Source organism: Eurytemora carolleeae, unplaced genomic scaffold (assembly GCF_000591075.1).
Source record: "Eurytemora carolleeae unplaced genomic scaffold, Eaff_2.0 scaffold73, whole genome shotgun sequence".
NCBI classification, from domain to species: Eukaryota; Metazoa; Arthropoda; class Copepoda; order Calanoida; family Temoridae; genus Eurytemora; species Eurytemora carolleeae.
Window position 1 is genome coordinate 263,879 of NW_019396049.1, and position 27,766 is coordinate 291,644.

General features: G+C 34.1%; 3 protein-coding genes and 1 long non-coding RNA gene across 7 annotated transcripts; 2 read left to right on the forward strand and 2 right to left on the reverse strand.

Moving 5' to 3' along the window:
• The first annotated feature begins 2,269 nt into the window (after window positions 1-2,269).
• LOC111704245 (formin-binding protein 1) lies at window positions 2,270-9,917 on the forward strand. Of its 2 annotated transcripts, none has more exons than XM_023476441.1 (10): window positions 2,270-2,671; window positions 3,232-3,313; window positions 3,363-3,466; window positions 3,897-3,982; window positions 5,669-5,748; window positions 7,609-7,729; window positions 7,799-7,860; window positions 9,048-9,098; window positions 9,479-9,526; window positions 9,604-9,727. In XM_023476441.1, the coding sequence occupies exons 1-10, from the start codon at window positions 2,631-2,633 to the stop codon at window positions 9,667-9,669; spliced, it is 741 nt and encodes a 246-aa protein (XP_023332209.1). In that variant the 5' UTR covers window positions 2,270-2,630; the 3' UTR covers window positions 9,670-9,727. The 2 variants fall into 2 exon arrangements, with proteins under 2 accessions (XP_023332209.1, XP_023332201.1); XM_023476433.1 differs by lacking the exon at window positions 9,604-9,727 and adding an exon at window positions 9,768-9,917 and having other exon boundaries at window positions 2,272-2,671.
• A 4,759-nt stretch (window positions 9,918-14,676) lies between these two features.
• LOC111704081 (uncharacterized) lies at window positions 14,677-18,627 on the forward strand. Of its 2 annotated transcripts, none has more exons than XM_023476230.1 (9): window positions 14,677-14,822; window positions 15,001-15,125; window positions 15,406-15,916; window positions 15,988-16,097; window positions 16,215-16,415; window positions 16,845-17,002; window positions 17,071-17,115; window positions 17,890-18,001; window positions 18,360-18,627. In XM_023476230.1, exons 1-9 carry the CDS (start codon window positions 14,756-14,758, stop codon window positions 18,453-18,455), a joined length of 1,425 nt encoding a protein of 474 aa, XP_023331998.1. In that variant the 5' UTR covers window positions 14,677-14,755; the 3' UTR covers window positions 18,456-18,627. The 2 variants fall into 2 exon arrangements, with proteins under 2 accessions (XP_023331998.1, XP_023331991.1); XM_023476223.1 differs by having other exon boundaries at window positions 15,397-15,916; window positions 18,360-18,625.
• Window positions 18,628-19,841: 1,214 nt separating this feature from the next.
• Window positions 19,842-22,355, reverse strand: LOC111704206 (uncharacterized). Its single transcript, XR_002765777.1, has 3 exons — window positions 22,255-22,355; window positions 21,462-21,520; window positions 19,842-19,978 (listed from the first exon to the last, which is right to left on the reverse strand). It is a non-coding gene; the product is annotated as an uncharacterized LOC111704206 (long non-coding RNA).
• Window positions 22,356-23,031: 676 nt separating this feature from the next.
• LOC111703694 (uncharacterized) lies at window positions 23,032-26,268 on the reverse strand. Of its 2 annotated transcripts, XM_023475728.1 has the most exons (5): window positions 25,679-26,268; window positions 25,031-25,102; window positions 24,440-24,516; window positions 23,641-23,694; window positions 23,032-23,087 (listed from the first exon to the last, which is right to left on the reverse strand). In XM_023475728.1, exons 1-5 carry the CDS (start codon window positions 25,742-25,744, stop codon window positions 23,039-23,041), a joined length of 318 nt encoding a protein of 105 aa, XP_023331496.1. In that variant the 5' UTR covers window positions 25,745-26,268; the 3' UTR covers window positions 23,032-23,038. The 2 variants fall into 2 exon arrangements, with proteins under 2 accessions (XP_023331496.1, XP_023331502.1); XM_023475734.1 differs by lacking the exon at window positions 25,031-25,102.
• Between the last annotated feature and the right edge of the window lie 1,498 nt (window positions 26,269-27,766).

The following is a 27,766-nucleotide window of genomic DNA, read 5'->3' on the forward strand; positions in this document are numbered from 1 at the left end:
TCTAGCTTCTACTTCTAACGAAAGAGGAGATAAAGGTGAATAAAGAGGAGATAAAGGTGAATAAAGAGGAGATAAAGGTGAATAATTAGGAGATAAAGGTGAATAAAGTAGAGATAAAGATTAATAAAGAGGAGATGAAGGTGAATAAAGAGGAGATAAAGGTGAATAAAGAGGAGATAAAGATTTATAAAGAGGAGATGAAGGTGAATAAAGAGGAGATAAAGATTAATAAAGAGAAGATGAAGGTTAATAAAGAGGAGATAAAGGCGAATAAAGAGGAGATAAAGGTGAATAAAGAGGAGATAAAGATTAATAAAGAGGAGATAAAGGTGAATAAAGAGGACATAAAGGTTAATAAAAAAGAGATGAAGGTGAATAAAGAGGAGATAAAGGTTAATAAAGAGGAGATAAAGGTGAATAAAGAGGATATAATGGTAAATAAAGAGGAGATAAAGATTAATAAAGAGGAGATGATGGTGAAAAAAATTGGATAAAGATGAAGTAAGAGGGAGCAATGGGATCGAATGGAGAGATATAAGAATAAAGAACGGGATTAAGCGGGAAAGGAAGATGTAGAAAATGGGAGATTTAGGAAAACTAAAGAGAATCTAGGAATAAATAATTAAAGGAAAAAAGCCGAGAGAGTTAGATTAGGATTAGAGTGGGGTGTTAGCATGAATAATAATAGGAGTATAGTTACTGGTTAGTATTGTATTCTTATATTAACATGATACTAATTCTATCAAAACCCAAACCGACAAACACACCTAGAATAATTAATCAGAGATCAAAACAAAAAATATCTTTAAATAAAGTTTGATTTAGATTTTTTCTCCCAGTAAAAGATTTTAATGAGATATAATTTTTTCTCAACATTTTCCTCAGATCTTAAAGATTAATTGTTTAATATTCTTATTAAACATTCAATAATATTTGTCTAGATCCGACCCATATCGACCAATTAAACGTACAATCTACGTACAAATGTTTAGAAAATTTATTTCAGGTGTTTTGAGAATAATATAAATAAATCTTGAAGTTCACACTGTTAATGGGGTTTAAAAGAGTGGCATAACCGATTCACAACTGTACCCTTACAAATTTTGTCTGATGTTAAGTATTTCAAGTTTTAAAAAAACAAGTTTATCTTCCAGTTCTGGGTGCAGTCCGGAGTGTAATCCTTATCTTCCAGTTATAGGAGCAGTTCGAAATGTAATCCTTATCTTCCAGTTCTAGGTGCAGTTCGGAGTGTAATCCTTATCTTCCAGTTCTAGGTGGAGTTCGGAGTGTAATCTTTATCTTCCAGTTCTAGGTCCAGTTCGGAGTATAATCCTTATCTTCCAGTTCTAGGTTCATTTCGGAGTGTAATCCTTATCTTCCAATTCTAGGTGCAGTTCTAACTGTAATCCTTTTCTTCCAGTTCTAGGTCCAGTTCGGAGTATAATCCTTATTTTCCAGTTCTAGGTACAGTTCGGAGTGTAATCCTTATCTTCAAGTTCTAGGTGCAGTTCGGAGTGTAATCCTTATCTTCCAGTTCTAGGTGGAGTTCGGAGTGTAATCTTTATCTTCCAGTTCTAGGTCCAGTTCGGAGTATAATCCTTATCTTCCAGTTCTAGGTCCAGTTCGAACTGTAATCCTTATCTTCCAGTTCTAGGTGCAGTTCGGAGTGTAATCCTTATTTTCCAGTTCTAGGTGCAGTTCGGAGTGTAATCCTTATCTTCCAGTTCTAGGTACAGTCCGAAGTGTAATCCTTATTTTCCAGTTCTAGGTGCAGTTCGGTGTGTAATCCTTATCTTCTAGTTCTAGGTGCAGTCCGGAGTGTAATCCTTATCTTCCAGTCCTAGGTGCAGTTCGGAGTGTAATCCTTATCTTCCAGTTCTAGGTGCAGTTCGGAGTGTAATCCTTATCTTTCAGTTCTAGGTGCAGTTAGGAGTGTAATCCTTATCTTCCAGTTCTAGGTGCAGTTCGGAGTGTAATCCTTATTTTCCAGTTCTAGGTCCAGTTCTGAGTGTAATTCTAATTCTAAAATCTGAACAAGTGAAAAGCCCAGACAAAAATACAAAATTTTAAATTATTTTGGATTTTCTAATAATCCTTTTAAAATTACATCGCGCGGTCTCAGATCATGAAGTTATTAAATCTTTAATTTAAAGAGTTTATTTTGTGAAGAATTGTACTTCCGTTCTTCAGCTTATCAAGAATTGATGAACTTCTAACACAATTAATTGTTAACTTTAAGTTCGGGTGTTATGTCCGGACTCCTCAGGGAATAGTTTTGTTCTTACACAATATAGACAAGTTCTTTTCAACACTTTACACATAGATTACATAGATAGGATAGCAGATGTCATCTGAGGCAGAATCCCAAAGGAGTTACGCATAGTCGGCGTAGAACAGGCTCCCTTTCTGTCCTGTAATTCTAAAGTAAAATATTATGAAATACGGATGTCTCCATTATCGATGATCAGGAAAAAGGTTGAAGAGTAATGTAGTGAATAGGACATGTCGTACTCTAGAAATTGAGAAAACACTTGAAACAACCCTTGAACCTTGAACGGCAATTTGTTCACAAATAAAATTGTTAAAATCCAATTTTAATTTACGTATTTGCAGGCAGTGGTTTAAAAAATATGGTTGAGGTCTGGATGAAAACAGATTTTACAGAAGATGGGTAAAATTATTATCTTAAATTTTATTTTAATTGATTTTTATACTTAAAATAATCATAACCTATATATAATCTACTAAATACGGAGCTCATTAAACGCGATCTGAGTTTTTATAATATTATATATGTTGTTTGTAAATTTAAAATACCCTAAAGTACATCGTATTGAAATAAATTAGGTCATTATTTGATCTCTCACTCAAACCGTCAAAATTACCGTAACAAACCAATTATACTTAAGCATTTAAAATACATAGCCAAACAAAAATTATAATAGAAAATACGAAAAATCTATATTTAATGGTTGAAAATGAGCTCTAACGTTATTTCAAGCCAGACTTTTAACCAGGACCTCTATAGCTTACCGTGAACGAGCAGAGTGGTTTCAACTAGATTAATGTAGCTAAACCAGTTCTCTTGTTCGCCAGTTCAAGTTGAAATGAAGTGGTTTAACTTAGTCTGCAAAGTTCTTCTCGCTATTCATAATTTTTGGTCCCCGATCAACTTATAATTTGATTTAACTAGTTTTAAAAATTTGTTAACATATCCTTTAAATCTGGTAGGCGATGTGTTGAGGCTGGAACACCGGTTCTTGTCCTAGGATATGGAGAGACTGGTAGCTCTAACTACCAGGTTCTAGATCAGGTTAGGATCAAACAAACCAACAAACTAAACTAACCTGGAGCTTCTACAGGATCGGATACTAGAGATTCCTAAAACCCTGTTTGGAGAATACAGGTTTCCATCTTGGTTCCGACCAGAGATAGATCGACTTGGAGCCGAGGTTCAACTCCGCAGGTTCAACTGTTCATCTCCATCTTATGCTTTTACCTTCTTTATTCTGCTGAACGTCTTCCATGATTAATTTTTCTTCCAACCATTTTTACCATTGATAACGGAGTCGAATAGATTGGTGTTATTTGATTCTACCCAGGGATCATTGTAAACCATCCCCTTACTCCTTTTTTTAGTCTACCCCATAGTTCTTGTTTTTTTTTATCTGGACTTCCCTCTTGTTCATTGTTTTATATATCTAAATCTATAACGGTCTCAGACCTTTTGTCTTCGACCTAATTGTAAAAAAAATCTTTACTAATTACAAATTTAAATGTCGAAATACATTATTATTATTCTCATTATTATTATAATTCTCATTATTATTATTATTCTCATTATTATTATAATTCTCATTATTATTATTATTCTCATTATTATTATTCTCATACAGACTACCCCCTCGTTCCTTTTTTATCCGACGCCGTGGTTCCGGAAGGAGAGAAATCAAGGATTTTTCTATTTCTATTAAAATGGCAGGAAAATGTTTACAGAGTTTTTTTTTCTAGTGAGCATCTTCTCTTTGTACAGTATAAATGTGTTTTTTAAATTGCGGATTTCTTAATATTTTTTCGCGCATTTTCAAAATTTTTACAAAATTAAATAATTTAAGATAAAAATATTTTAAGATTACATATTTAAAGTCTGATTGGCCATATACCTTTCTTGGGGCCACGTGAGGTCCCACACAAAATTTTGGCATGATCGTATCAGCCGTTTTGACGTTTATAGAATACAAACAAACAGACAAACAAGTGGTTGCACAACCAGTACACCTCGTACAACCAGTAAATCTTAAATAACCAGTACCATCTTGTACAACCAGTACATATTGTGCAAACGTACACCTTGTGTTAACAGTTAATATAGTACAAACAGTACATCAGGTACAAACAGTGCTAGTACAAACAGTACATATAATACGAACAATATACATCCAATACAAAGAGTACATCTAATATAAAGAGTACATCTTGCACAAATAGTACATCTTGTACAAACAGTACATCTTGTACAACCAGTACATCTTGTACAACCACTACATCTCGTACAACCAGTAAATCTTAAATAACCAGTACCATCTTGTACAACCAGTAAAAATTGTGCAAACGTTCACCTTGTGTTAACAGTAAACAGTACATACGGTACAAACAGTACATCTAGCACAAACAGTACATGTAATACAAACAGTACACATCCAATACAAAGAGTACATCTAATACAAAAAGTACATCTTGTACAAATAGTACATCTTTTAAAAACAGTACATCTTTTACAAACAGGGATTAGGAATAAAGGGAAAGGAAATGGCGCTGGTCTGGCATGAGAAAGCCAGTCGCACTGCTTTGCAGACCAGTACGATAACCTTACACACACTCTTCTGGTACAGACACACAACATGACTACAGTCAAGGAAATTGCAGAACAATGTTTTCAATTATAATTAAGTTTGAATAACGACTATATTTATTGTAAACTTTAATCAAGTTATATTCTTTGCATGAAAATTTGGCTTATAGTGTTGACTTAAATATATTAAATAATATACTACATGTATATCCAACTTATTTTTAAGTAAACAATTAACAATAAACAAATGTACTCTCCTAGACTGTACAAATACCAAGATTCGTATGTACTGTATGTACCTACAGTACACACCTTTGGTACGGTAACCTTACACACAGTCTTTTGGTACAGACACACACACACATGACGTTTCAGCCCCCTGTTTACAAACAGTACATCGTGTGCAAACAGTACACTATAGTGTAAACAGGAAATATAGTGCAAACAGTACATCTAATACACACAGTACATCTCGCACAACCAGTATATCTAGTACAAATATTTGATCTAGTAATGTCCAAAATATGTCCAGAGCATATTTAAAGAAATAAAATTGCCGCAAATTACAAATTACCCAGCGACAATCATAATAAAGAGAAAAAGAAAAGGCGACAGTTGTTCCTCTGATTTCTAATTAACACTGAACCAGTAAATACATAAACTACATCCAGGGACCAGAATTAATGAATACCAAGAAGTAAGTTAAACCACGTACCACCGGTTCAACCAGTTCTCTTGTGCGCCGGTTCAACTACCGTTAGCTTATTAACTAAACCTGGTCCCAGTACATCAAGTAAACCAGATAAACTATAAAAGACCGAGTACTCCATATGAAGATAAACTACTCGGAAAACCAGAATTGGAATTTCAACTCCCAGAATTTCTCAAGTCTCCAGGTACAATTCTACTTTTCTTTTTTGTAGCTTTTAAATCAAAGGGTCATTTAAAGAGACCTTTCATTTGAAGAGCTAGGGACATCCCCAATTCACAATAGTACCCTTTAAGCATTTCACTTACCATCGAGAACAGAGATCTCACCGTATATTGACCGTATATAGCTCCAAAATATTGTGTAAAAGGCCGTACATCCCAAAGACTTTGCTAATTTCTGGACCCCTCTCTTCTTCATCGCCTAAAATTCCGTTCCATAGTACCTCATAAAAATATTTGACGACATCTGAAAATTTTCACCAACAATTGGCTATTTTTAATACAAAAGAGATGCGTAACTTTATCACAAATTCAGCTATAATTCACCAGACGATCCTCATATTCAACAAATGATTGAAAAATTTTAAAATACAAGTTAATATCATTTATTTTAGTCTACTTTCAGCACAAAACATTCACAATTGAGTTAAATATCTAAGGTTTTAATGTCGATCGTTAGACTCTCAAACAACCAGAATAACCAATGACGTCAAAATACAGCTGTACAGGCGTACACAATAGTCGGATAAATTTCCAACGCCTCGTCTTTATAATTAGCAAAGTCTTTGATATGAATATTAGCCAACAAAGTGTTAAACAATTACAATCGTTTCTGTTCTTTCTGTAGATAATCTAAGGATAAGTCTGTCAGCCTTGATCAGTCAAAAGTTTAAGGGTACTGTTGTAATCGGGGCTGCCCGTTTTTAAATAAACTTGAAATTACGCTTGCAGTCCCTTTACAAACATTGCAGACGTAACTTCAAGTGACTTTCGGCTACAGTAAAACAAATATCTACGTCATCCTTGATTAGACAAGCTTTAAAGGGTTTATATAACGTTGTCAATCTGATATTTACAAATAAAAGGTCACTTGTTTACAGTTCCTTAAATTATTGCAAATTATGTCAGACAAAAAAGGATCTACTGTTGTTCATCTTGTGTCCTCTAAAGGTCTACTGTTGTTCATCTTGTGTCCTCTGAAAGTCTACTGTTGTTCATCTTGTGTCTTCTGAAAGTCTACTGCTGTTCATATTGTGTCCTCTGAAAGTCTACTGTTGTTTATTTTGTGTTCTCTGAAAGTCTACTGCTGTTCATCTTGTATCCTCTGAAAGTCTACTGCTGTTCATCTTGTGTCCTCTGAAAGTCTACTATTGTTTATTTTGTGTCCTCTGAAAGTCTATTGTTGTTCATCTTGTGTCCTCTGAAAGTCTACTACTGTTCATCTTGTGTCCTCTGTAAGTCTACTGTTGTTCATCTTGTGTCCTCTGAAAGTCTACTGTTGTTCATCTTGTGTCCTCTGAAAGTCTACTGTTGTTCATCTTGTGTCCTCTGAAAGTCTACTGTTGTTCATCTTGTATCCTCTGAAATTCATGGCTTACAAATATGTTTAAAACTTATTTCAACTGTTCTCCATTTTTTTTCAATCTTCATGACAGAATAAAATCCCAAGAACTAAAGAAAGTCAATCTAAACCAAAATTTGTTCTTCATGCAAACATGGCTATGAGCCTATGCCCGATTTACAACAGTACTCTTGAAAGCTTTGTCTAATCAAGTATTAATTAGATATCAATATTTTTGTTTCTTTAAACTGTTTATTTTCATTGCGGTTTCTCTGCAACAGTGATTTGCGCAATCCTTGTTTATAAGAAGCAGTGGAGAACCTCACAGAAATAAACACTCTTTGAGACAGAAAAACGACGGTATCTTCCACAATTTTGATCCGATTAAGGATTTAATTGTGCCATTGTAATGCCATCTTAGCATGGAGGGGGACAGGAAATTACGCTCACTGTCCCTTTCAAAGTCCCACAATACTATATTTAGGCCCTGGTGAAAACATTTCAATCCAAGCCTCTGTTTATCTCCAATGGTCAAGGAATAAGCCTGGATAATGAAGCTGATACTTCAATTGATAAAACTATTGAAACCGCCAATATAAACGAAGGTTTAAAACAATATTAACAATATTCAAGTTTTTAAGAAGAATGAAGATAAAATCTATTTTTTACTCTAGACGATATTTATGAAGATCCAACTCAACCAGATCCTCTACAATTCATTCCTCAAGTGTCTCAGGTTCGTCTCTGGATTACCATACTTGTAAACAAAGTAAAAATATGAACAAACTGAAAACTTTTTGGATATACTTGTAAATATATGATATAAATATATCACGTCAAACTAAAGTTAATTGAATGTAAATATATCACGTCAAATTAAAGTAAATTGAATGTAAATATATCACGTCAAACTAAAGTGAATTGAATGTAAATATATCACGTCAATCTTAAGTAAATTGAATGTAAATATATTACGTCAAACTGAAGTAGATTGAATATAAATATATCACGTCAAACTAAAGTAAATTAAATGTAAATATATCACGTCAAATTAAAGTAAACTGAATGTAAATATATCACGTCAAACTAAAGTAAACTGAATGTAAATATATCACGTCAAACTAAAGTAAATTAAATGTGAATATATTACGTCAAACTAAAGTAAAATTAATGTAAATATATCACGCCAAACTAAAGTAAATTGAATATAAATATATCACGTCAAACTAAAGTAAATTGAATATAAATATATCACGTCAAACTAAAGTAAATTAAATGTAAATATATCACGTCAAATTAAAGTAAACTGAATGTAAATATATCACGTCAAACTAAAGTAAACTGAATGTAAATATATCACGCCAAACTAAAGTTAACTGAATGTAAGATTGAAACCTTACACGGGTTTCGATTATAGATCCATTTGTGGAAGAGCTGTTAAGAAGAACAATAATGGAATTGAGTCTTTGACACAAACAGAATTCATAGTTTGAAATATCTAAAGCCTACGACATTAGGTTGCAAACATAAAGGGATTAGAAAATCAGAGGTTGTAGCAAAGACTCAATTCCTTTGTATTTGTCAGACTAGCGCGTAAAATTAAAACTAGAGATGCTATCAGGTCACAAGGCGTACCAGTAATAAATATCGCATAGATTTTACCTACTCCCTCTGTGTGATATATATATATATATATATGTACAATGTACGTAAGGGTAAAGTGCAAATGGAATAAAACACGAGCATTATATGGTGTTTTTTTTTAATTTAAAACTTTTAAAACGATAGAAAACAGTTTTAAACTTGTTTTTGCCCTGATCTAAATCAACCATTAAAAGGTTCAGCACGAATATAATTTTTCAGGCAATATTTTGTAAGATATATAAGAGCTGCCTCCTATAGTTTATATTTTATATCCTTTAGATTGTCAGAGTTAAATATGATTTTCAATCCACAGTAGAGGGAACCATTGAGGAAAGAAATAAATTCCGTCACTTTATTTCCCAACTTTCAGAATTCCGTCACTTTATTACCCAACTTTCAGAATTCCGTCACTTTATTACCCAACTTTCAGAATTCTGTCAATTTATTACCCAACTTTCATAATTCTGTCACTTAATCACCCAACTTTCATAATTCCGTCACTTTATTACCCAACTTTCATAATTCTGTCACTTAATTACCCAACTTTCATAATTCCGTCACTTAATTACCCAACTTTCATAATTCCGTCACTTTATTACCCAACTTTAATAACTCTGTCACTTAATTACCCAACTTTAATAATTTTGTCACTTAATTACCCAACTTTCAGAATTCCGTTCAATATTGGAAATTTAAACCTAGTTCAGCAGGTTCAGTTTGGAGAAAGGTTAAAGATAATTGATGTTTATGAAGAGGAGGTAAACACTCTTTTTGCTATTTTCAAGATAGTTTATAACAGGATCAGGATACTGTATATAATCTGTAATCCCTACAGGGTTGGATCAGGATACTGTATATAATCTATAATTCCTACAGGGTTGGATCAGGATACTGTATATAATCTATAATCCCAACAGGGTTGGATCAGGATACTGTATATAATCTATAGTCCCAACAGAATTGGATCAGGATACTGTATATAATCTGTAATCCCTACAGGGTTGGATCAGGGTCCGGAAGCAAGGTGGAGATGAAGGTTGTGTTCCTACAAACTATGTGGATATTGAACAATTGTTTGGAAGAGATTTTTAAAAATAAATATAAATGTTTTATTGAAGTGTGATAGTTAATTATCACACTAATATTTTAGAATTATGCACCTTTTCGTTTATGTTTGTTTGAATGTAATATTGTACCGAAAAATGTGACGGGGTCAGAAAGTATAAATGTTTTTAAATTTCTAATTACAGTTTCAGACAAAAGAAAACTGCGTATTTTATAGTCTCTCTTTAGAATTCTTTAAACCAATATTTCATCAATAATCTAAATTAGCTCCGCTTGATTGAGCTATGTAGGTTTCAGGTTTTACGTCCAAGCTTCATGTTCCAGGTTCCAAGTTCTAGGTTCCATGTTTCTTATTCCAGATTCCAAGATTCAGTATTAAGGTTTTAAGTTTCAAGGTTCCTGGTTTTAGGTTCCAAGCTCAGGTACTTAGGCTCCAGGCTTTCAAGTTCCAAGTTCTATGTTCCAGGTTTCAGGTTCCCAGGTTCCTGGTTTCAGGTCCCACGTTTCAGATTTAAGGTTCAAGGTTCTAGGTTCCAGGTTACAGGATACAGGTTCCACGTTCCAGGTTCCAGGTTTCACTTTTTAGTTTTCAGGTTTGAGATATCAGATTTCAAGTTTCAGGTTGTAGGTTCCAGGTTAAAGGTTCCATGCAGATTTGAAGCCTACTCCTGGTTCTCCAAACAGGAGAGAGTGCACGGAACTAACTGTAAGATTAAAATCTCATAAAAAGATTTATCATTAATTCAGCTTCAAAATATGTTTAATTACAAGGAGGGGTGTGGGGGGGGGGTCATCAATAGAAAAATCAGGGCTTTTATAGAAAGTCCGTTTGTCGGAAATAAAGACTCTTTTACCTAAAAAGAATTTAAATAATTTCACTCTGTTCAAAATCTGATTTTTACATATGTACAATATTTTTCATTTAGAATTAATAATTTCTGGTTTAAAGCATCAAATGAAAATGTTTCTTACTGTATTCTACTTTCCGTTAGAAACAGTGTAATGTTATTTAGAAATTCTGATGTAATGAATCCTATGGTACAATTACTTATTTTCTATTCATGAAATTAGTTTAAATCTGGTTTAGAAATATATTTGGACAGCAAACCCCTAGTATCCGTTCTCTGTTCAAGTTTAGGATGTGAAAATATCAAAACTTGAAATATTTAGCTCAGCAATGAACCAACAATAGGTAAACGGAAGGCTGCCAAACTGAACTAAATTTAACTGAATTTATTGACGCAAAAACCCCCGGTTCCACAACTTACCCTTGCCACTAGTTGACACACAGTGTTGTGATCTAGGATTGGAAACTAATCTGATTATTTTCAGAAAGGAAATACTTGTTGGGTAAATTTACCTAAGTTGATGTGTGAGTTCGATGTTTGTAGTGAGGAGTAGGGTGGAGATGGAGTATGGTTTAGGAGGAGTAGGGTTGAAGAGGAGTAGTGTTCAGGAGGAATAGGGTTGAGGAGGAGTAGGGTTGAAGAGGGGTAATGTTCAGGAGAATAAGGGTTGAGGAGGGGTATGGTTAAGGAGAAGTAGGGTTGTTGATAATTAGGGTTACGGAGAAGTAGGGTTGAAGAGAATCAGGATTGAGGTGGAGTAGGGTTGAGAAGGGGTAGGGTTGAGGAGAAATAAGGTTGAGGTGGATTAGGGTTGCGGAGGAGCAGGGCTGAGAAGAAGTAAGGTTGAGGAGGAATAAAAAGAATGAAAAGGAAGATAATATTTGTAAGGGTGTATGATGAATGTATGAAAATATTAAAACTACTAAATGATTAATATGAAAAGATGATAAATAAAATGACAGGATGAATAATGAAGAAGTGGTTGAATAATGATCAAGTGAAGAAGGATCCTTGAGTTGCCTGTGTGTGCTGTACACTGTATACGGATAAAAGTTTCTCTGTGGTTTGTCTAGTATCTCCAAATACAGACTAAGAGCTACAAATCAGCACAGGGTGTGTCCTAAACCTACTAATATTCATCATAATTCTTCTTACACCCTGTAATCTTCTGGTATTACATACATTTATAAATCTAATGGACCTGTGAGAGACTATACTAGTTTTTATCCGCTAGATATGTACTCTTCACACCAATATTTTATAGACAATAAAACAAATAGCTGCAGATATGATTGCTTAAAACTTGATTGCAAGAAAGCTGGTTACTAAAAAACTGGTACTAAATGATTAAATTACATCACGTGCTTTTTAAAACATATTTTTTCTTTGCATTTCATATTATTATTTTGATTGTTAGCAAGTTAAACTATGGTTTTCAAGGGGTTTTCAGGCCCTGACGGGTGCCGAGCAACCCCTGGGAAAGAAAAAATTCATATTCCTGAATGCACTCCTGATAAATAATGATTTTCAAGTCACTTAGTTTCTAGCATTCATGTTTCAAGTAACTGTAGCAACAAATAAAGAAAAGCAACCTTTATCTCTATTTAATTATGTTCATAATTCAACAAAAGACAAATTAATCTTGAAGCGGGGAAAATAAATAACAGAGCTTGTAATTGAGAGATTTTTTATGCCATATTGATATAATTAGAGTATATAAACCAAACTAATCTAGTCCGTAGATGTACAATTTATTTAGACACATAACATAAAGCATGTACGTATCTTTGACCTCTCCTTTCAGGGACTGTTCACAAAATAAACTGTGTCAGGATTTCAATGTTCGAAAAATAAAATTAAGGCTCGTTTTAATTTAATATGTTCTGCGACTGAATACAATAATTTTGAACTGCCTCCTCCGGTTAAAATTTGAATCACCGATATAAATCCTTCCTTAATTTTTAACCTTGAATTGATGGTTTAAATTTGAACCGTCAGTAGGTAGTTCTGCGACGAAGCTCAAATTCATTCAATTCAGTCCCTGGTGTGAAATTGGGAATCTTGTTAAAAAAAGTCTAAAAGTTGTATTGTGATCTGGTTATTAAGATTTGATAAGTAGAAAATCGGAAGGAAGTTTACAAAAAGCCTCAAAGCTTGCAAAACTTGCAGACTATAGAGGACGTGAGTCAAACTCGAATGAAACGCATAAAGTAACTTCCACTTCTTATAACTTATTACTAGAGGGTTCAGAACTTGAGTAATTATCGATATCACACGTGTGTTTCAGTAACATGCCCCGTATCCGTTCTATCTCATTCCGTTGAATCTTGTGGGATTTGTTTAATGCGGCCAGGCATCGTCTTCCACAAGACCTTAATTTTTGGAAATTGTGGAATTCGGGTTAAAAAAAATATATTTTTGAATGCCAAACATAAAAACAGTGATTATTCTAACGTCGTTTAGCACATTAGTACTTTAGTACATTAGTACATTAGATAGTACACTAGTACACTAGAATATTAGTACTTTAGTACGTTGGTACATTGGTACATTGGTAAATTGGTACATTGGTACATTAGTACATTGTACTGTATATTCGTACAGTAGTACATTAGTACACAAACAAAAATAAGTAATTCGCAAAGAAACTGAACTGAGCTTTAATTTTCTAATCTCTTAATCTTTGCAACATTACAATGTAAACATTTGATATTTAAAGCTTGTACAATTTGAGCTGACAGAATTCATTATATAAAGTTATAAAGGTCTACGATATAGATAGACATATAAATTTAGAGTTTGTTTTGTTCTTTTAATGTATATTGTTCGCAATATGTATTTTATAAGACCTAATTGATGAACAGTGAACACATTCGCATTGTATCTGTTCTATCTCTTGGCAATACACAGTTCATTAAACCAACATTTTTCTTATTAATTTATCAATTAATTTTAGAATTAAAGTATTTGGTATTTATTGCCAGAAATATAGGTTACCCACATTCCATAAGAGGGGTCCATAGAGAAGACGAAAACTCCCTGTCAACAATGACATGAGAATGTAAATGTGTTTGTAACATATATTTGTATATGTTATGAATGTATGTAATTACAGTATGAGTCTTGAAAATGAAGATAAGTAGATTTTCATTTAGTTTTAATTTGGATACCAAGCCCTCTTTCATTTCTAACTACATAAATATATATATAGCTTGTCTGTCTGTTTGTTTGTTTGTCTCTGTCCAATAAAAGTCGAAACGGCTGAACTGATTTTTGTTGGACTTCTCATAGCCGGTCATAATTTTTCAAAGTTCAGTGTTTTGATGGTCGAAAAAGAAAAACTTTTCAAAAATTCAGCTTTAAAAAACTAGTATTGTTAAGGTCGGAAATTGGTTCAAACCTTTGAAAGCCCAGAAATTCCGTATTATTATACAATAAGATGGGTTTCCGAGCTGTAAGTTTTCAGTTGGGTAGAATTAAACAAAACTTCAAAGATTTGACCAAGATTTGAATCAGTTAATCTATCACAGAGAAAGAGTTTAACTTTTTCCGTCCGATTAAAAGTTTCGAGCTCCAATAAATTAATTGAGTCTATGCCACAAACTCTGATTTTCTAATCCCCGTATCTATGCAGCCCAAGGTCACCTTAAATATTTCAAACTATGAATTTTGTTAGCTCAAATAATGTAAGGTTGAAATATGAAAGGTTTACAACATTAGGTTGCAAAAATATAGAAATTAGAAAATTTAGGTTTGTGGCAAAAGAAATAACTGTTTCGATAGTAAAGAATGCAATAATTTCAATAGTTTTTAATTTTTACTTTGTATCGTTGATAAGTAGATACACAACAGGTGTTTCAGGAACCTTCTCCTTCCTATTACAAAATAAAATCCTTTAATCCTTGGATCCTCCTGGATGAAATTCCATCTCTATCCACATCTGTGCCGAGTAACATAACTTTATAAAAGACTTTCCCGTTTATCCTAGTTCCAGTCACAGAATCATTCTCTTCTTTTGTTCTCTAGCTTCTACTTCCAGAATTTTAAAAATAATTTCTCCGCTGCAATATCTTGATGAGGAGAAGGATGAAAACCTGGAGATCTATCCTGGTCTTAATATCAACACTGGAATTATCTTTAGGTTAGATTCTTTGCAGATTCCTCATGAAATGTTTACTGCAAAAGGATATTTACTATTTATCTATCTTAACCTAACGTTAAATAGTTTATACTCATAGGAGTTGCCCTTTTTTCCAGAAAAAAAAATATTTTTCATATTTTTTTTAATCATTATTCAACGTATCAAACGCTTTGTTTAGGAGGACTTGATGATTTCGGAGGAGATTACGGAGAATATATGAACCTCTTGAAAGGGAATTCAATGTTGGAAGATTTTGGAACTCCCGGCGTGGGAGGAGGGACGGATGATATTGAAAAAGGACAGGTCGTCATTGATTGTTAAATAATATATAGATAAGTATAACTTGATTAAATAGCATTTTCACATGTTTTACTACATAATGTTTCCTGTTTTTAACAATCCGAAAAATAATAAGTATTGATAAATTAAATAAACTTTTTAAATAAATGAAAAAATAGAAAAATATTTGTCAGCTAAAAGAATAGACAAAGAGAAACTTTAATTTTTGCAAAATACATTTCTTGACAAACAAGAATGCACAATGTTAAATTTATTTTTTAATGTGGATTCTTAGGGTCGGCAGGAATCTGTTATGGGTGGAGGAGAGTTCTGGGCCGGAGCTGGATCTATGGATCCATCAGGATCAAAACTTACAAGAAAAGAACCAGAATTTTCTGGTTACGGGAGAGGTTTAAAGAGTAAAGAGAAAGGAGATGTTCATATTCACTTCGACGTTAACGTTCTTGTAAACGAAGCCGGGAAACCAAAGATTGATCCTGTTGTCCGGGTTTATAAAGACAAGAAGAATAAGTTTGAGGGACTGCTTGGGGAGCAAGAACGGACTAGACAGGTTTCCGGCTCCGGAGACGGAAAACAACCGGAGATGTTTGACTGGAAGAAAATGCAGGGTCAGGCCTGGCCTGGAGCAGGAACTGGAGCTGGAGCAGCTGGAACAGATGGAGGGAGCACTACTGGTTGGGGAGGCAAGGATGGAGGTGGAGGAGGACAGAGTGGAGGACAGGACTCAGGACAAAGCTCTTATCCTCCCCCTCCTTCTCCTCAGGCTCCGGCACCGGCTCCAGCTCCTAACGGAGGTAAGAAAACTTTAATTATAAATATAAAAATAAAACAAATAGTTTTCACACCAAACAATTGTTTTCCTTAGATTCTCGACAAGGTAGAGAGGTGGGAAAGGAATCCCTTTCTAAGCAAATGGTTGTAATCCTGAACCCAGAGCTAGAAGTTTTCCATTCTATTTCAAACAAACTAGACAAGGTAAAATGTACTCTCTAATTTGAAAAAAAATGTTTTAACCTATAAATTATTTTTTAAATTTTATCCGGATCTAAAAATTTTCTAAATTCGTTAAAATTAAAAACAATTACTTTATAGGCTGTTGATTCCAAGAATAGGAGCGCTGTAGAGAATATTCTAGAATACCTGGATAAAATGGGAGAAAAACAAGCTTCAGAGAAGCCTGATAAATACGGAGCTCTGACCCGGAGGGAGGTTGAGGAGGAGGAGGAGGAGAAGAACCGGGTTCGAGAGTGCGGAGAAGTTATTTTGCAGGATCTAACCGACCAAGATCCATGGGTAGGTTTATTCTTATTTTTAACTAATTCTTAAAGAGACTGTATAATGTCAAGTGACCTTTTAATCATAAAGTGGCATTTTCAATTCATAATGGAACCCTTTAAAATAAAAACAATATCTTGATTATTGTTAAAAGTTTAAAGTGTACCATTGTATATAGGGGCTCCTTTAAACTATGTCTATTGTTCCGTACAGATTTAGACTTTAATGACATGGAATCACGATCTTGATTTTTTATTTCCAAAATGGTGGAAATATTTGGACCTTTTTTGTTTATGTTACATATTGAAACATGGAATTACGTTTTTATATATCCGTTTATGCAAAAAAAAATCCGACCACCTTTTGGAAATCCCAGACGAAACTGGTCATACTTGCTGTTTTGGAACTTTCAAACACTGTCAATCAAACTTTATTCTTATTATTCAGGTTACAACTAAAGGTTTAGGGGCAAAGATGCAGAGTTTAAGTTTAACAGGAACTTCAGAGCTATCCATGTGCAGCACAACACACAAGGGTTTTAATATTTGCTCCGAGTACTTGAATGCAACCTTAGCGATGAACTCAGGAACAAATATGCCTTTCAGGTTTGAAACCCTATATTTCTCTCTCTATTTTGAAATTAAAAGAAATTTTATATGACTGACAATTGCAGGGGAATGGTTACTGCTTCATTTCTCAAACCTTCCATAAATGTTAGGTAAAAAAATATGAATCTCCGCTGGTCTATGTAATGTTAAAGGGACTGCTAGCGTAGTTTCATGAGACCCTCCTTGCGGAGGTTGCAATGCCTGATTATGGTACCATTGAAACCTTAATCTGATCAATGATTTTGAAGATATTGTCGTTTTTCTAGGTTTAAAAGTGTTTAATTTTAATAATTCCTTTTTTTTTCTGCAGCAGAAATTCGCAATTCAGTTTTGTAGAGAACTCACAATTAAAAACAATTCGTTTTAAAAATCATAAACATTGATTGATATCTAATTCATTCTTGATCAAGCAAAGCTTCTAAGGATACCATTGTAACTCGGGAATTGTCATCTTAGTATGAATTGTCACTTGAAATTATTTACAATTACTGTAACTATTAGTAGCCATATAAGGTCAGATAGAACACAGATCTAAATACCTTGATAAAACTGAAGTAATTGTTCAGGGAGCAGATTTAACGAATAGCAAGAATTAGTTGAACCATGCACTTAGACTTAGTTGAACTACTTGTTTTGTGCGTCGGAATCAAGCTGAGAGAAATGGTTCCACTCAGTTTATGTGGTTTAAAGGGAGTGTTCACGAAAAAGGGTGATGGGTAATAGGTGATATCGAATTGAAAGGGGGTATAGGCTGATGTCGAATTGAATTCGCAAACACGCCCTTTAACCACGATATTCATTAAATCTGTCCCCAGGAATGATATCTTTCGTTTAAAAATATTGTAACTTCTTTCCTAGTTTCAGTATAATGTCCTGTTATTAAGAGTATCTATGACTGAGGATGGATGTAAGATATCATCCTTGAAGCTGGAGTCGGAGAGTGTTTCCTTTGCTCCGTCCTATGATTCATCCGTTCCCATCAATCCTTGGAGCCAGGTAACAGGGGAGGGGACATAAATGCGCACAGTTGTATACATTGTTATTTTTCAACAGACGTTATAAATAAAGTTGAAAGGGGATGTATTCGTAATTTCAAATGACCCCCCATATAAAGAGTGGCATGTTCGATTTAAATGGTACCCATAAGACTTTACCTGGAGAGGAATAATTTAGATATCCGAAAAATTGGTTATTTTCACTCTTGGTTTCTCCGTGAAAGAAACTTGCGGATAGTTTGCTGAGGAAATAATTGAGGAAATTGCAAGAATTAAAACTTTTTATGCTAGAAAAATGAGTATATTTTCCACCTCATTGATCGGATATGATTATGTGTACAGTCCCTTTAATATTCCAGGTCAGTTTGAGCGGATATCTTGTATCTAGAGTTAAGAAAATCATGGTTCCTCAGTTAGAACGCTCTCTACTAGCAGAGTTCAAAGAGATAAATTGATCCACCTGAACCTAGTCCTCCTACTTAATAGTTTAATTCAATTTTCCTTTGTTATTCTAAATCCATAAAATAACCATGTTTTCTCAATGTTTCAATAAAATTGATAAAATTTCTAGTAATAATTTCAATAAACTTTTTAAATGTAAAGTAGAGACATGTCTGATTCTAAAACCTACCTTGTTGAACCCTACCTTATTGAAAACTACCTTGCTGAAACCTACCTTATTGAAGACTACCTTGTTGAACCCTACCTTATTGAAACCTACCTTGCTAAAACCTACCTTGTTGAAACCTACATTGTTGAAACCTACCTTGTTGAAACCTATCTTGTTGAAACCTACCTTGTTGAACCCTACCTTGTTGAAACCTACCTTGTTGAACCCTACATTCCTGAAACCTACCTTGTTGAAGACTACCTTATGAAACCCTACTTTATCGAAAACTACCTTGCTAAAACCTACCTTGTTGAAACCTACCTTGTTGAAGACTACCTTATTGAACCCTACTTTATTGAAAACTACCTTGCTAAAACCTACCTTGTTGAAACCTACCTTGTTGAAACCTACATTGTTGAAACCTATCTTGTTGAAACCTACCTTGTTGAAACCTACCTTGTTGAAACCTACCTTGTTGAAACCTACATTGTTGAAACCTACCTTGTTGAAACCTACCTTGCTGAAACCTACTTTGCTGAAACCTACCTTGTTGAAACCTACATTGTTGAAACCTATCTTGTTGAAACCTACCTTGCTGAAACCTACCTTGTTGAAACCTACCTTGTTGAAACCTACATTGTTGAAACCTACCTTGTTGAAACCTACCTTGCTGAAACCTACCTTGTTAAAACTTACCTTGTTGAAACCTATCTTGTTTAAACCTACCTTGTTCAAACCTACCTTGGAAACCAATCTTGTTGAAACCTGCTTTGTTGAAACCTACCTTGTTGAAACCCACCTTGTTGAAACCTACTTTCTTGAAACCTACCTTGTTGAAACCTACCTTGTTGAAACCGACCTTGTTTAAACCTATCTTGTTGAAACCTACCTAGCTGAAACCTATCTTGATGAAACCTACCTTGTTGAAACCTACCTTGTTAAAACCTATCTTGTTGAAACCTGCCTTGTTGAAACCTACCTTGTTGAAACCTACCTTGCTCAAACCTATCTTGTTGAAACATATCTTGATGAAACCTACCTTGTTAAACCCTGCCTTGCTGAAACCTACCTTGTTAAAATCAACCTTGTTGAAACCAACCTTGTTGAAACCTACCTTGTTGAAACCTATCTTGCTGAAACCTACCTTGTTGAAGCCTACCTTGTTAAAACCAACCTTGTTGAAACCAACCTAACACATTGGTTTCTTCTTAAACTTCAAACCATACTTTGGAACTTTTTCATATGCTTTTATTATTATTTAATCTAATTTTTATCAAGTAAAAGCATAAAAATGTTTATACGTAAAGGTCATCCAGGTCTTCGTAATAGTAATCATCATCCGGCTGCTGAACAGGTTCAGTTACAGCACTAAACATGAAATATAGATAATCTCAGGCCGCGGCATTAACAAAAAAAAATCTCTCTTTAGTTTTGCAGCCTCTTCAGAATGATATTAGGTACCTTCCCAAAGGATGTTTCCCAAGCGGCAACTTCCCAAGGGTACTTCTCCAAGTGGCAACTTCCCAACTGAGCAATTTCCCAAGCGGCAACTTTCCAAGTCTGTCCTAGTCCCAGCGCTCGGCCTCCTAACATGTTCTAGCTGAAGCGCTCGCCCCCCTAGCTCATTCTATCCGCAGTGCTTGGCCCCCTAGCCCATCCTAGCCGCAGTGCCCGGCCCCTCATTGCAGCCTACCTTTGGGAAGTTGCCGTATGGGAAATTGCAAAGGAATTGAGTCTTTGCCACAAACTCTACTTTTCTAAACCGTTTATCTTTGAATTCCATTTTCGTAGACCTTAGATATTTCAAACTATGAAATCTGTTAGATCAAATGATATAAGTTTGAAATATCAAAGATGTACGACATTGGGTTCCAAAGACATAGAGATTATAAATTCAGAGTTTGTGGCAAAGACTCAATTCCTTTGGTAAGTTGCCACTTGGGAAATTGTCACTTTGGAAGTCACCCTTGGCAAAATGCATTTGGGAAAATATACCTAACACCTTCAGAATATTGTGCAGTTAAATATTAAAAGTGAATAATTTTAGAAAGTTATGAAATCAACAAAACATGGAAAAGAACTGATAACTCTCCTCATACTTTCTACAGTGGTTGGCGATTATATTAATACAATTAAGACGACCTTTTTTATTAGTTTTAATTGTTTACAAAACTTTTTCGAATTTCAAGTTTACAAGTAATCAAAGGAAAGCTTTTTGATGTGTATCCATGCTGTTTTACAGCTGCCACTGTATATCTTTGCAAACTGATGTTGCAGACCTTTGAGATTTTAAACTATAAACTCTGCTAAACAAATAGTCAAAGTTTGAAATACCAAAGGTTAAAACAATATGGTTTTAACGATATAGTTGAGTCCAGTTCTTTAGCAAAATAATTATTTGTGTTTGTGTACTGGCACACAAGTTTCTAGTAAATAAACACAAAACAGCTGTTATAAATAAACGACGCGAAGCATCATGGAAGCCTGAATTTGAATTTCTATGCTTATAGCTTTTAAATGTTGCTTTTCCATAGCAACATCGCTTCTTTGACATGACCCCTGAGGTCATTTACGAGCATAGGCCTGTTAATACCTTTTGATGAAAGGTTAGATTACATTAACATCTAAGTTAGTTAACGATCAAGTACAGCAATTGTGCGATGTACACAGCCTGGACTTCACTTAATAAGTTGATTTTTTACCTACTGCTAAAACTGTTTGTTTTATAAAGTCATCCAATACATATAAAACAGCTTAAATGTCGTCTTCCTATTCCAAATTTTTATGGGTCCAATTGTACACATACAAAACATGTACAGTGAACAGTGTACAGTGTACACATGTAAAATACCTCTGTGTCAGGTGAATAGAATTATTTAATTTGTGTCTCTGGAAGTAACGAACAAATTCCTAAAAAAAATATACTTTCTTGGGACAAATTTTCAAACAGGGTGGTTCATTAAAACCATGAATTGTGTTGGACAAAAACTCATTAACAAATATAACAAAAGAATAGAGTCTTTGCCACAAACTCCGATTTTTTAATCTTTATACTTTATACTTTTATTAAGATCATTTTTACCTTCCAGAGCAGAAGGGTTGAAGGAGTTAAATTAATGAATTTGATGCTTTGTTAAACTTAAAAAAATCTTTGCATGGATTATACATATTCCTCAAATGAAGCATATTTATGGGTTTTATAATAAATTTTACCCCTGGCATGGCATACCACGGTTAAAGCAAAATAAAATAAAATACATTTCAAGACTTTTAGAAAGCGAAAATTGAAAAAAACTTTGTAAGTCCATTTGTGGAAGTGTGGACAGAGTAAAGAAATAATTTCCAAAGGAACTGAATACTCGCCACAATTTCATATTTTCTAATCCCCCAACCTGATGTTGTAAACCTTTGATATTTCGATCTATAATTCAGTTTGATTAAATATTCTATGTTTGAAATATCAAAGGTTTACACCTTCATTAATCAATTTTTTTCTACTAATTGATTTTACAGAATTGTTTTCTTCTTTTTAATTCATAAAAATCTGAAGATTGATATTTTAAAAAATCTTTAATAATCGACTTTCCTTAACCTTCGTGTTGCAAAGACATAGAGTTTCAAAGATTACAGTTGAGATTGTTTACCTGAAGAGATCTGAACTTGATGTTAAATATTGTGTTGAGATTGTTTACATGAAGAGTTCTGAACTTGATGTTAAATATCGTGTTGAGATTGTTTACCTGAAGAGATCTGAACTTGATATTAAATATTGTGTTGAGATTGTTTACCTGAAGAGATCTGAACTTGATATTAAATATCGNCCTTCAACCTCAGGATCCTTCAACCTCAGGATCCTTCAACCTCAGGATCCTTCAACCTCAGGATCCTTCAACCTCAGGATCCTTCAACCTCAGGATCCTTCAACCTCAGGATCCTTCAACCTCAGGATCCTTCAACCTCAGGATCCTTCAACCTCAGGATCCTTCAACCTCAGGATCCTTCAACCTCAGGATCCTTCAACCTCAGGATCCTTCAACCCCAGGATCCTTCAACCTCTGGATCCTTCAACCTTAGGATCATTCGACCTCATAATCTTTTAACCTCAGGATCCCTCAACCTCATAATCTTTAAACCTCAGGATCCCTCAACCTCATAATCCTTTAACCTCACAATCCTTTAACCTCGGGATCCTTTAACCTCATAATCCTTAAACCTCAGTATCTTTCAACCTCAAGATCCCTCAACCTCAGAATCTTTTAACCTCAGGATCCTTCAATCTCAAGGTCCTTCAACCTCAGGATCCTTCAATCTCAAGATCCTTAAACCTCAGGTTATGAAAGGATAAAATAATAAAAGGGTTCAAAATGAAAGGATAAAAGTGTGAAAATGAATTCAATGAGATTAATGAAATGTATCTGATAAATATGATTACCTTACTGAAACTGAAAAATCATCCCGTTGTCCATGCTGCTTATGCCTAGCAAATATTTGTTGATTAGTGTTAGAACTATTGCTTTAATATTATTGTTTATCTGCGCTTTCACCATATTGTTGGGTCACAGAGACTATCTTAACTAGCTACCAAATATACCGGAACTAATTTAATAAACTTAACTACAAACTATACCTAAACTACCTAAACTACCTAAACTACCTAAACTACCTAAACTACCTAAACTACCTAAACTACCTAAACTACCTAAACTACCTAAACTACCTAAACTACCTAAACTACCTAAACTATCTAAACTACCTTAACTACCTAAACTACCTAAACTACCTAAACTACCTAAACTATCGGAACTACTTAAAGTACCTAAACTACTTAAACTCCCTTAATTATCTAAACTACCTAAACTACCGGTAAAGTTTTGAAAACACCTTACTTGAAAAGCCTAAATTGTCTAAATTTTTCCTGAATTACCTAAACTATAACCTGAACAGTATAAACTACCTAAACCTTTACTAAAACTAATACAATTCCTAAATTCCTTAATTTCCCTAATATTGTTTGACTTGTTCCTAAATACCTGATAAAAAAGTCTCCTTGTTGTTTTCTCATCAGATATCTCTCTGCATCAATCCTACAAAAGTTTAAAACATATTTATTTAAATTATTTTCTTATTGCAGACAATTTTAGTCTTGTTGCAAATTAAGAACGGATTTTTGTTTACTATATTAAACCTTGATAGCTCAGGATAGAACCTGGATAACTCAGGATATCAGAATTAAACTCAGGATAAAACCTTGAAAGCTCACGATTAAAGTTTAATGGTTTAGGATTAAACATGGATAACTCCGGATTGACCTGGATAGCTCCGAATCAAACCCAACTGACTTAAGAGTGAACCTGGATAGCTCCGAAGCAAACCCGGATTGTTAATGATTAAACTTGACAAGCTTAGGGTTATTTCTGGTTAGCTTAGGATTAACCTGGATAGCTCCAAATTGAGGGTGGATAGCTAAGGATTAATCCTGGTTAGCTCAGAATTAAACTTGACTAGCTCCGAATTAGACCTGGATAGCTTCGGATTAAGCCTGGATAGCTCCAGATTAAACCTGGATTGCTCAGGATTAAACTTAACTAATTACAGATTATTCCAGACTAACTCCTCCGGATTAGACAAACCCGGATAGCTCAGGATTAAACCTAACTAGCTCCGGATTAGACCAGATTAGACCAGACTAGCTCCGGAATAAACCTGGATAGCTCAGGATTAAACCTAAATAGCTTCGGATTAGACCAGACTAGCTCCAGGTTAGACCTGGATAGTCCCGGATTAGACCTGGATAGTCCCGGATAAGACCTGAATAGTCCCGGGTTAAACCTGGATAGCTCTGGATTGAACCAGGCTGGAAACTCAGTATTCTCCAGGAAGGAGAACGGAACCAATCCTGCCTTCATCTACTCAGTAGGTGGAATTCTATTTTATACAGTGGGTTACATCTATATGATAAAACAAGAAATTCATATATATATATATATATATATATGTTGCCTATGGCCTGCCAAACGGCTGGACAGAATGGGCTTAAATTGTTTGTGGACACTCAGTGGTGGCCGGGGTGTGTGTTTGGGCTAACAAAAATCGAATTTATTTTTTTCAAAATAAAAATTTCACTGGCAACGCCGAGCCCTTCATAAATATTAAAAAGTGATTATCAAAATTTATTTAATCGTTATTTTTGTTACATAAAGGGACTGTAGCTGTAATTTCAATTCACCCTCCATACAACGAGTGGGATATCCAATTCAGAACGGTAGCCTTTTAAGGAAGATATCATCATTTTTTTCTAAAACATGATATGATATGGTTTAAAGGATACCGTTGTCACAAGGACATGCCACATTATGAATGGAAAGTCACTTAAAATTACGTGTACAGTCCCTTTAAACTCCAATCCTGTAGATTCCAATCCTGACTATTCTCGACTAAATAGTAGGAATTATCATCTTTATGAATGATCCCAAGAACTAGTATTTTATCCCCCTGTAAAACAGTATATTATAGACAAAATATTTATCCATTTAAAAATTGTAAAACAAATATCGTATATTTTTAGAAATAAAAGTTGGCTTGAATATTTTTTCTTAAAATTGTAAAGTTTTTTATACTAAAGGGACTGTTAACGTTATTTCAAGTGATCCTCCATGCAACGATGACAATGTCTGATTCACAACAAACCCTTGAATATTAAACCTAAATCTGATTAAAGATGTTAAAGATGACGTCGTTTTTCTGACTCGAAAAGTCTTAAGTTCCGATAATTTCTCCATTGTTTTTATAAGTAAGCCAGTTCTGAAGTAAAACCACGTATGAAAATAAACAGTTAAAAAACATGAAAAACATTGATATCTCATTCATTTTAAAGATACCGTTGTAAATCAGGCATTGCCAACTTTGTATGAAGGGTCAATTAAAATTATGCTTGTATAGCTTGTATAGCTGCCTGATTTAAGTTTAAGAATTGAATTTTTGGTTAAAGGATTTATCTGTATATATCTGCCTGATTTAAGTTTAAGAATTGAGTTTTTGGTTAAAAGATTTATCTGTATATATATCTGCCTGATTTAAGTTTAAGAATTGATCGTCTCTTCTATCAAAGTTTATTCCAACAATTAGCTCAACCATGTCAGCTGTAAACTCGTTCTAGCTCAGCTCTTATACGCTCAGATATAATCCTCTTTGCTGAATCTTAGTTAAACCCCTCTCAGCTCAACCCTTCCAAGGTCCACCCTACTCAGCTCAATCCGTCCCAGGTCCACCCTACTCAGCTCAATCCGTCCAAGGTCCACCCTACTCAGCTCAATCCGTCCCAGGTCCACCCTACTCAGCTCAATCCGTCCCAGGTCCACCCTACCCAGCTCAATCCGTCCGAGGTCCACCCTACTCAGCTCAATCCGTCCAAGGTCCACCCTACTCAGCTCAAACCGTTTAGCTTACGCCGTCTCAGCTCAATCCTTATCAGTTCGTATCTTCTCAGTTCAGTCTTTCTAAGCTCAACCCTTCCCAGCTCAATCCATCTGAGGTAAACCCTTCTTATTTCAGCCCTTCTCAGCTTAACTCTTTCTAGTTAAGCTTGTTTAAAGGGAGTGACCGGCTATGTGAGGTACAGGGTGTCCCAAAAAACATGGGAATTCAGTGACGAATTCGATATCGTCTTTGTTATGAATTAGCATTATTCATGTTTTCTAAAGAACAAGGCTTTTAGGGCGCTTCGCGCATCCTTTCCTGCTAATAATTTTAGCTTTATAATCTATTTTATAACTTTAATAATTTATTTTTGGATAAGGGGTGTGGGCACAAGCTCACGCATACAAATAAAAACGAAATATCTATAAATCTATTTCCAGTTTGTTATCAAAGTCTTTCTATTATTTTGTTCTGCTCAAGATTAGTTAAAAGTCATACACCCCAACGTTTTGTGNTTGAATAGATATAGATAAATATATGGGAAGATAAATAGATATATACATATATATATATATATAATAAATATATATTTGGTTTCTGTTAGTTTGTTGTTTATATCCAAAAACATGTTAAAACGACTGAACATATCCTGAACATGTGCGATATTTTACATTGTATGGTTGTTGGGACTATAAATGTAATTTCAAGATACCTTCCATTTTTAGAGTGACATGTGCGACATTTTAATGACGGTGTTGTTATGTATTTTATCAGCGGAAATGTTTGTAATTCTTAATAATTATGCCACCTGTTTTATATTAAAAAAATATATAAAATCATTTTCTGGGAATCCCGGAAAATAAACATTTTCATTCAGACATGCCACTGTTAAAATGGAGGCTCATTTGAAAATACGTCTTAAGTACATTTAAAGTTGTGTTTTAAGGCTGTGATTATTACAAGAAAAATGGGCTCCTTCGCTCAATGGAAGCCTAAAATTATTGATATAAATGGAATGGAGTTTTTGCATACAAACTCATTTTTCTAATCCCTATATCTTTGCAACCTGATAAAGTTCAATCTCACATAATTCATAGTCTAAATTCTACGACTTTGGTTTGCAAAGATCACACAATTCCTTTAAAAGATATTCTAAAATATTGAGGATTTTGTCCTGCAGTTGGGAGAACTTTTGTAAAACGAAAAAAATTCAAGAATGGAGTGAGTATGAGAGTGCAGGGATTTATGAGTATAAAATTCCATTTCTGGGCTTGCTTGACATACTCATTAATTCCCATAGACACCAACCCATATATGGAGCAGAGTAATATTCAACAATCAGTCCTTAAACTAGAAATATATACAAGTTCTCTTTTACAACAAATACTCATCATTTAGCCAAACCAAATATGAGCAATTCTGGTAATTTTTCAATTCCAAACATATAATCAATTTTGTAATTTATCCAAACAAACAATAATAAATCATCGTGATAAATTTGAATAAAATGTAATAAATTAATGCTTTAACCATCTAAAATATTATATTTAATTTGATCAAACTATTAATATTGGAAATATATCCAAATCTAATCTAATTTATTCAAAGGAATCATCCGGATCAAAGCAATCCGGTTATTTTTCCTAATAAAATATAAAGTGATAGAAATGAAACCAATTAAGAAAAGTTTTTATAGCACAATGCAATTAACTGTTGCGTTTAATTTGTTTCAACAAATCT

Bases quoted from the DNA above. Each gene is read 5' to 3' on its own strand.
- LOC111703694 (XM_023475728.1), bottom strand. From the start codon at position 25,744: ATGGTTGAGCTAATTGTTGGAATAAACTTTGATAGAAGAGACGATCAA. The intron at 24,517-25,030 runs GATTGGAATCTA...CCTACTGAGTAG, and splicing joins ATTTAGTCGAGAATAGTCAG to ATGAAGGCAGGATTGGTTCC. The intron at 23,088-23,640 runs GTATTTAGGAAC...AATATTTGCTAG, and splicing joins CAAGGAGACTTTTTTATCAG to GCATAAGCAGCATGGACAAC.
- LOC111704245 (XM_023476433.1), top strand. From the start codon at position 2,631: ATGGTTGAGGTCTGGATGAAAACAGATTTTACAGAAGATGG. The intron at 7,730-7,798 runs GTTTAAAACAAT...TTTTTACTCTAG, and splicing joins AACCGCCAATATAAACGAAG to ACGATATTTATGAAGATCCA. The intron at 9,527-9,767 runs GTAAACACTCTT...TAATCCCTACAG, and splicing joins TTGATGTTTATGAAGAGGAG to GGTTGGATCAGGGTCCGGAA.
- LOC111704081 (XM_023476223.1), top strand. From the start codon at position 14,756: ATGAGGAGAAGGATGAAAACCTGGAGATCTATCCTGGTCTTAATATCA. The intron at 17,003-17,070 runs GTTTGAAACCCT...TGACAATTGCAG, and splicing joins GGAACAAATATGCCTTTCAG to GGGAATGGTTACTGCTTCAT. The intron at 17,116-17,889 runs GTAAAAAAATAT...CCTGTTATTAAG, and splicing joins AAACCTTCCATAAATGTTAG to AGTATCTATGACTGAGGATG.